Genomic DNA, 9,077 nt, shown 5'->3' with positions numbered 1-9,077 from the left:
AGTCCTCCATTAATACATTAGATATACATGCAGTATTTATCGTTATTAAAGAGCCGCTGATTGTTACAGTATTGCTCCATGAATAAATTGGATATACATTGAGTAAATATCTACACTAAAGAGCCACTGATGGTTACAGTACTCCTCCCTGATCTCCACCAGTCGGCTCTGATTGGTCGGCAGCACAGCTGCAGCTCCCTGGTTGGCTCTGATTTGTCGGTAGCGCAGCAGTAGCTCCTCCCCGTGGAGACAGACCGAGCAGCGGGGAGAGCCGGGCTAAAATGGCGCTGTCTCAAGGAACAAAGAAGAAAGTTTGCTATTATTATGACGGTAAATATAAGAGATGTGCACTCTTGTTTTGCATAGGCTTAGGATGGTGTGAATCTTGTACACAGATTGGTTGATAATTGCATGTAATCCTTCTGTAAAGTGGTGCCAAACGACTAGCTAACAAGAGTAGCCGGCGTGCTAGCTCGAGCGATAGCTAACTAGCCTGTGCTGCTAATGTTAGCTTGTTGTGCGGCTGCATCACGTCGTTTAGCTATTGTGCTGTGCCTTACTGATATTGTTTCACATATTTCAAACAAACCCTTAATTTGTTAAATGAAACCTAAGCATGCTGGGGCTCAGAACGCAGCTCGCCTCTGGGTTATGAACCTCGGAGCGACCGGCGTTCAGAGGTTCATAACCCAGAGGAGAGCTGCTTTCAGAGCTTCATCCCGTCCACCCACTTCCTCCATCATCAATCCATTGAATCAACCCTATCTTCAAATCCTCTTTTTCAACCGTTTGCTATACAAGTTGCGTAAATCATGTATCTATGGGACCTTGACCGGCCGGTTCACTATCGTAGTATCGTCCCTTAGTATCGTGAATATAAATTATGTATTGAGGATGTTTAAAAAAAAAAAAAAAAAAAGAACACAATGGTTTGAGATAATATTGCTTTCCGTGAAACACTTTGGTGTACAGTCGATTTGAACATGTTCCCACTCTTCAGGGGACGTGGGGAACTACTACTATGGCCAGGGCCATCCAATGAAGCCCCACAGGATTCGCATGACCCACAACCTCCTGCTCAACTACGGACTGTACAGGAAGATGGAGATCTATGTGAGTAGTCTCCACTTCCTCCCGGGATCCAAATACATGCAGTTGATGGATGATCTCTTGTTTTCGTGTGTATAACTATATTAGAAGTTATTTATATTTAACAATTTCAGAGCAATGCTGTGCATTCTCAATCGCACACTTTTGATATCTCTCCTGACACCCTCCTCATAAACACACTACTTAACTAACGGGTAATATATAACCATCTCTCTGTTACTAGTTGGTAACAAGATGCCAGTTCTGAACCACAAACCCATTGCACAATGTACAGAGGTCAGAAATAAGAAATAACATGATTAAACAGGTTATATTTTCCTGTGTAATACTGTGCCGAGTGAGTGTGAGGAGAAGGTAACCCACTGCTGGGTGTGTTGTTCCTCCAGAGACCGCATAAGGCCAATGGTGAGGAGATGACCAAGTACCACAGCGACGACTACATCAAGTTCCTCCGGTCCATCCGGCCGGACAACATGTCAGAGTACAGCAAACAGATGCAGAGATGTGAGCTCTTTCTTCATCCGAGTGCCCGGCTGCTGCCCAGTTAATGTCTTTAATGATATATCATATAAGCTATAGGTTTATATTCTAACCTTTGGTTTTCCTCTCCCCAGTCAACGTAGGGGAGGACTGTCCTGTGTTTGATGGGCTCTTTGAGTTCTGCCAGCTCTCCACCGGCGGCTCTGTTGGTATGTTTCCTCGGCTGTGCATCACTCTCAGTTCCCCTTCACCCTGCCATGTTTAAACTCTTGCTGTTGGTGGTGGTCGTGATGCATATTGACACACGGTTTTGATTGGGTAAGGTTAACGCTGAGTTCAGGAGTTCCATGTTCTAAAGGGTTTGAGATCAGGTCCAGGGTCCACTCTGATCCATATATCCCCCCCCCCCCCGCGGTGTAGCCGGCGCGGTGAAGCTGAACAAGCAGCAGACAGACATCGCCATCAACTGGGCCGGGGGGCTCCACCACGCCAAGAAGTCTGAGGCCTCTGGGTTCTGTTACGTCAACGACATTGTGCTGGCCATCCTGGAGCTGCTCAAGTAAGTAGAACTGGGTGTGGCCTGACGCAGCGGTGCTTGGAGGAGAGGCTTGCCACTGCCAGTGGTGGTCAACACAGTCTTTGTGGGCACTTTCTTTCCGTTGCATAGAAACCCTCGACTAGTATGCATTAGGGGTGTAAATCTCTGGTTTCATCACGATACAATATTAAATAAATTCATGATATATTTGCTGATATCAAAAGTCTGCTGCGATACGATTTCAAGGGCATGCGATCGATATGAGATGATATCATATGCCCATTTAACACAACCTCTTACATTCACATCAACTCACAAAAAACAACTTATCTATAACATCTTAGAATTTCATCATTTTATTTATTTTCTCTTCCGGATATTTAAAACAAAAACAAATCAATTTTTAATACAAATAATAAACTGCCACATTGCATTTAAGTGCAAAAGGTTTTTTATGGCTTAACTTAAAGAGCATGTAATTATCTTTCATTTTGAACATAGACTATTCCCAATCTATCTGTGGATAGTTTTCTTCTAAAAACAAAACATCCCTCGAATCATTTTGGCTGGTAGGATAAGCCATCCATGTTGCCAGATTGGGCAAATTTTCCCACCCAATTGGGCTACTTTTAATTACGTTGGAAATCACATGGAAAATGTGCCAAATTGCCCAATCTGGCAACACAAACCAAAACTAGACATCCTCTGCTCACATCTCGCCGTCGCTGCTTGCCTCGTTTAACTGGTGACCGGATATGTGAGCGGCTTGGCGCACTTGTGCAGAAATAGTTTGACAAACACCCGCAAAAGGAGATTGTCAAAATAAAAGCGTATAATACAGCGATATGCATCGATGTTTGGGCGCTGCATCGATGCAGTTGGATTGTTTATCAATCAATCGATGTATCAATCTACATCGATGGATCGTTACACCCCTAGTATGCATACAAGTGTGTATGCATAAGTGGCCTCACGTGCTTATTCTACAAGACATTTGTATTTTCTGCGTTGAAAGATGTTATTAATGTACTAATTGAATCTTGTTTTGGCCATCATCTAAAAGGCATCCATCATCTAGTTGTTAACCATGGGATACCCTAACACCCCTGATGCTGTGTCCTGCAGGTACCACCAGAGGGTGCTGTACATCGACATCGACATCCACCACGGGGACGGCGTGGAGGAGGCCTTCTACACCACCGACCGCGTCATGACCGTCTCCTTCCACAAGTACGGGGAGTACTTCCCCGGCACGGGAGACCTGAGGGTAAGTCAGGTGTCTGTGCGCATGCACGTCATCAGGCATAGGGCATTGGGTTTGCTTTGTTTGTGTGTATAATGCACACAATCAAAGAGGCACACCATTGAATGTGATCGGTGAATGTTCACAGGACATCGGAGCTGGGAAGGGCAAGTACTACGCCGTCAACTACCCCCTGAGGGACGGCATCGACGACGAGTCCTACGAAGCCATCTTTAAACCAGTGAGTCCCCCTAGATTACCGAGCCACCTCACGGTCTAATGTAGGGGCGTTCAGGGGCCTTGGTTGATCCTGATCGGTGTAGTAAGCACATGGTTGGTGTGTAATGTCCCTCTGGTGTGTCATGTGTAGATCATGGCTAAAGTGATGGAGATGTACCAGCCCAGTGCCGTGGTCCTGCAGTGTGGCGCTGACTCGCTCTCCGGAGACCGGCTTGGCTGCTTCAACCTCACCATCAAGGGTACGTGGACTCCGGGAGGGGGGGGGGGGGGGGTGTGTGTGTGTGTGTGTGTCGTCATGAACGGTGTGTGTGCGTGTGTCGTCATGAACTCTGTGTGTGTCCAGGCCATGCCAAGTGTGTGGAGTACATGAAGAGCTTCAACCTGCCACTGCTGATGCTGGGTGGAGGCGGCTACACCATCAGGAACGTGGCCCGCTGCTGGACCTACGAGACGGCGGTGGCGCTGGACTGCTCCATCCCCAACGAGCTGCCCTACAACGACTACTTTGAGTACTTCGGGCCGGACTTCAAGCTGCACATCAGCCCTTCCAACATGACCAACCAGAACACGGGGGAGTACCTGGAGAAGATCAAGCAGCGGCTGTTCGAGAACCTGCGCATGCTGCCCCACGCGCCCGGCGTGCAGATGCAGGCCATCCCCGAGGACGCCCCGCACCCTGACAGCGCTGAGGAGGACGAAGAGGACCCCGACAAGAGGGTCTCCAGTAAGTCCTCAACCCAGACCTTCTGTTCACCTCTCACTGTTAGTGTCACCTTGTTCAATGATGATTATATCTCAAGACCTGTTCCTGTGGTCCCCCGGCCCATTCATGTTTTTTTTGTTTTCAACCCTATCTGTCGGCAAAAAGTCAAAATAAAGGTGTGTGCCATCACACTGACGGGAGCTACAAATGTATAAGTTGTGAGGCAGGATGCTAATTGGTGCTTGTTCCACTCTTGGTTTCAGTCCGCGCCCACGACAAGAGGATTGCGTGTGAAGAAGAGTTCTCGGACTCGGAGGACGAGGCTGAGGGCCAGGGCGGGGGCCGCAGGAACGCAGCCAACCACAAGAAGCCCAAGCGTGTGAAGAAGGAGGAGGAGAAGGAGGGCGAGGAGAAGAAAGGTGAGGCACCACTACCACCGCCTGGCCTGTAGTCCATCTGAAGGCCTCCAGGAGGCCTGGCCTGTAGTCCATCTGAAGGCCTCTAGGCGGTCTGGCCTGTAGTCCATCTGAAGGCCTCCAGGCGGCCTGGCCTGTAGTCCATCTGAAGGCCTCCAGGCGGCCTGGCCTGTAGTCCATCTGAAGGCCTCCAGGCGGCCTGGCCTGTAGTCCATCTGAAGGCCTCCAGGCGGCCTGGCCTGTTGACCATCTGAAGGCCTGGAGGCGGCCTGGCCTGTAGTCAGTCCAAAGGTCTATAGGCGGCCTCATTTCCATCTTGAATTAACCAGTCATCACATTTTTTCTATTTTTACTTCTACTAATTTTCATACTGCTAATGTTAATGACCCTTCTATTGTTTTCTTAGCAGAAGTAAAAGAGGAGGAGAAGGAAGAAGAGAAGATGGACACATCTGGGTAGGTGATGCTGCATGGACCGGTTGGTCTCCATAAATTCATTAAGAAACATGGACTGACCGTGTTTCCTTTTTATTTAGACCAAAAGAAGAAGTGAAGACCACTTGACTCCCCTGGTCAAAGTGAAACGATGCCTGGACCCCCCCCACACAATGAATCCTATCCTACTGCAATGTTGAAAACCAAGGACTTATTTTCTAATCCATTTTTAGCATCTGTGCCTCAAGTCACTTTTTTAACCTCATAGGACTTCCAGATGAGTGCAAACAGGACAGCAGCACCAAAGTGTTGCCATTTTAACTTAACTAACTTAGCCCATTTGAATTTGAACTGCTAAACAAAGGGCCGATGGGGTTTAAGCCAGGTCATCTTTCAGACAGTAAAAACAGCCCGTTCATATAACCATACCCAAACAAAGTCAAACATGTTTGATTTAGACTGAGGGTTTGGTTATGATTCATGTTTAAATATTCTCTACACACTAAAGGATCCTTTTAAACACTTTCTGTACCCTTTGGGACTTTTTAAAAAATTATTAAGTTGCATGTTTGGAGTAGGCATTACTTTGGCAAGACTTCTCATAATTCCTGTCCAGTAACTTATTTTAAGTACCATGAATACATTTCCTTATGCCGTCGTCCTATTGCTATTTGGTCATTGCCCTTTTTTATTTGTATGTTGTGTGAATGAGTTTGTACCTCTTTGGGGACGATGTGGAGAAGTGACTAGTTTTAGATATTATGCCGCCAGGTGTATGAGCGTTTGATCCTTGAAATGTGCATCACCCTAAACTTTGTAATAAAAAAACTGCTTTCAATCATCTGTCTCCATAAAGTGTACAAAGAATAGGCTGTGGGTTTAATCAGTTTTAATGCAGGAGTCAGGTTAGATGCCACGACTACTGCAGATTTCAACAATACAAAACTCCAGGGATGAAATATACACGTTGTCTTCTGGGTCACAACCCTTCATGTGAAGGTCCCGCTGGAACCCGTAGACGTGACAGTTCATTAAGGGTAGGGGCCCTGGTTGGTCGGTAGTCCTTGGTGGTTAGGCCTCCAGCTCAAAGTCAAAGTAATGTGGGTCAAAGTAGTGAATCCTCACGTAGCCGTCCTCTCCCCCGCTGCTGTAGCTGCAGACGGAAGGAAACATTCAGTACATTACAGGGCCCAACTTACGTTCTAAACACATGGAATTAACAGCCCTGAACTCCACACATTCATTCTATATGCTGAGGACTTGATATTTAGTGTACAGATAGCAAAACTGCCAGGCTGTGTCCTGACGTTTTTGGAGAACATTTGAAATCAATCATTATTTAGAATATAATTTGTATGGGGTTTAAAATTATTGTAAAAGGTGTCCAAGATGTGGTGGTGGTCTCCTACCTCTTTCCATCCGGGTGGAAGGCCACACAGTTGATGGGGCCAAAGTGACCCTTGACTCTGCCGAACTCCTCTTCATAAGCAGCATGGAAAAACCTGGAGGGGGGGCATAGAGAAGTCTGCATTCAGCACTTGAATCTATGAGATGCTGTGCTCAACGCCATATAGCTAAAGAGACCGAAGACTGCCAGGGGATATCCTCTTACCTGGCCTCAAACTTGCCGATCCTGGTAGAAGTGGTGGTGACCTCCATGGCCTCCTGTCCACCTCCCATCACCACCTGATAGAAAAAGAACACAAGAGAGCAAACATAATGGGTACAGAGATAGACATGGGCCACCCCTCAAATGTTAAGATAACCCTTGAAGCTGCAAAGCTTGGATAATGATTGTTTGAGCAGTGACCATGAGTTTGCCTTACGTGGTCCATGATGGGCGAGATGGCTGCAGAGTTAACGGGTCTCTCTGTCTTGAAGGTCTTGATGTGATCCAGAGTTGTGGAGTCAAACAGCTGGATAACAGAGAACACCGTTAAACATGGTCAGTAAGTGGAAGTGATTGACATCCACACGATGGCGTGTGTTTAAAGTCTGCTGTATCTGGGCGGAGGGGCGGCGTGCTACCTTGGCAGTGTTGTCCTTGGATGCGCTGATCACCATGGTGAGGTCCACGGAGCTCTGCATGTCGTTGATCTGCTTGGTGTGCTCCTTGATCTTCTTCAGGACCTCCCCGGACTGTGGACACAACACCCAGTTACACTCAGGGTAAGTACACTCAGTTACCCTGTAGCTTAGAGTCAGGACACACTTAACATGGGACACAACCACAACAGAAAAGTACAGCCACCTTGGCGCTGAACTGGTTCATCTCTCCACTCTCGTGGCCGGCGATGACGTACTCGCCCAGGGGCCCCCACACGGCGCTGGTGATCTTGGACTCACTGCAAGGCACCGACATGTAGGGCTGGTTGTCCTCTGCACCACAAAGAGAGGCATGAGCAAACCCCTCCACTGAGAGGCTCACACTATTCATTTAGCCAAAAAACATATCAAACCACGCAAAGACACATTTCATCTAGCTTGTAGCTTAAATGATCCAGTCATATCTGTAGTCAATAATAATAAAGTAATACAATCACACAACCAGTAGGAGTGGACAGAACACATCTTGATGGTTTTATTAACCTGAAAGGTTCAGCCTATTAACTGTGAGACTGCAACTTAAACATGAGACCATTAAATAGAGTATATTGTTTTAACATAAGGGAGAATAAAGTTATCTTTTCTCGGTTGTAACTGAGGAGGGTGTTTACTTATTTGCTGGGGGTCCCTCAGGTCGAAGAAGTTGAGGAAGCACTGGTAGCCCATCTGCTTGTCCGTGGAGAACATGATGATGTTGCCGCTGAAGTCGAAGCCACAGGTCCTGACGGCGGAGCTGGTCTCCAGCAGGGCCAGCTGTTTACCTGCCAGAGGACGGGGTCTCAGGTGAACCGTAGTGACGTGGGCTGGACGCTCAATGATCACGCATCACTTTATAGTTGACCCTTGGCTGCCAGGGTCGTAACATCACCAGTTCAATACATTACACACACGGACCCAAACATGGCCATCGCTGATGATACTTTACAAAAGATACCTAAAATAAACACAATGCCTGCCTCATGCCCTACCTGTTTCACAGTCCCACAGTCGACAGCTGTTGTCTGCAGACCCCGTCAACACGTTCTTGGTGTCCCCTGAGGCACAGTGTTAAAGAAATGGACCGTTCTCACACAATAAAAGCACACAATACAAACCAACTGAATGTAAAGCCATGCCAACACTATGGAGAGCAGGAACAACGAGGATACAGTCACAGTCCACACACCACACGGCTCCAGTGTGCCCATTGTAGGTCCCCAGTCGCTCGCCGTTGACGGAGTACCACGCGTTCACCACCTGCAACAAAAAAAAAAACAATCTGGTTTAACTTTAGGGACCGACCGGGAGCTCTCACTGAGGTGAAGTGCGGCTCTCAGCGGCCTCACCGTGTCCTTGGCCACGGAGAAGAGCAGGTCTCCCTCTCGGTTGTACTTGATCTGAGTGATGGAGCGCTCGTGCCCCTGCAGCAGGATGGGTTTCTGAGGAGAACAACAGGATCAGTATCCATCATCTGTGGCATCGTCATCATCAGGTGTACCCATCACCTGTAGCATCCTTATCGTCAGATGAACCGATCATCAGATGTACAGTCACTCTGCTCATTGTGTCATATGCTAGGAACGAAGCTATCCAGCGCACCGACTACTAGCCTAGCTAGCTAGCCACCTAGCTAAGCTAACGGTAGCCGATGTAGCTCCCGCAGAGCAGACCTCTTAACCTGATAAATCCATGTTTTCGATTAAAGTGTAACAGCGCCGGAACATGTTCATGGACCTGACTCACCATGACTGAAGTCCCTTTACTCCGTATTCGGTGGTTGTTTATTCCACCGTAGAAATAGAAGGACCAACACTCGTGTATCAAGCGC

General features: G+C 47.5%; 2 protein-coding genes across 3 annotated transcripts; one reads left to right on the top strand and one right to left on the bottom strand.

Moving 5' to 3' along the window:
• Positions 1–251: 251 nt before the first annotated feature.
• Positions 252–6,002, top strand: LOC311364894 (putative histone deacetylase 1-B). 2 transcript variants are annotated; one of them, XM_084484397.1, is made up of 12 exons: positions 252–330; positions 1,001–1,113; positions 1,497–1,614; positions 1,725–1,799; positions 2,011–2,149; positions 3,254–3,395; positions 3,520–3,612; positions 3,742–3,850; positions 3,955–4,335; positions 4,578–4,733; positions 5,140–5,185; positions 5,266–6,002. In XM_084484397.1, exons 1-12 carry the CDS (start codon positions 282–284, stop codon positions 5,291–5,293), a joined length of 1,449 nt encoding a protein of 482 aa, XP_084340523.1. In that variant the 5' UTR covers positions 252–281; the 3' UTR covers positions 5,294–6,002. The 2 variants fall into 2 exon arrangements, with proteins under 2 accessions (XP_084340523.1, XP_084340522.1); XM_084484396.1 differs by having other exon boundaries at positions 5,137–5,185.
• Positions 6,003–6,036: 34 nt separating this feature from the next.
• On the bottom strand, positions 6,037–9,075 carry eif3i (eukaryotic translation initiation factor 3, subunit I). Its single transcript, XM_084485106.1, has 11 exons — positions 8,993–9,075; positions 8,596–8,688; positions 8,419–8,506; positions 8,239–8,304; positions 7,882–8,031; positions 7,416–7,543; positions 7,193–7,303; positions 6,991–7,080; positions 6,777–6,850; positions 6,574–6,666; positions 6,037–6,317 (listed from the first exon to the last, which is right to left on the bottom strand). The coding sequence occupies exons 1-11, from the start codon at positions 8,993–8,995 to the stop codon at positions 6,236–6,238; spliced, it is 978 nt and encodes a 325-aa protein (XP_084341232.1). The 5' UTR covers positions 8,996–9,075; the 3' UTR covers positions 6,037–6,235.
• Between the last annotated feature and the right edge of the window lie 2 nt (positions 9,076–9,077).

This window comes from Micromesistius poutassou, assembly GCF_964030765.1.
Source record: "Micromesistius poutassou genome assembly, chromosome: 20".
Taxonomy (NCBI): Eukaryota; Metazoa; Chordata; class Actinopteri; order Gadiformes; family Gadidae; genus Micromesistius; species Micromesistius poutassou.
Note: the sequence above shows the minus strand (reverse complement) of the source record. Positions and strands in the feature narration are given on the sequence as shown.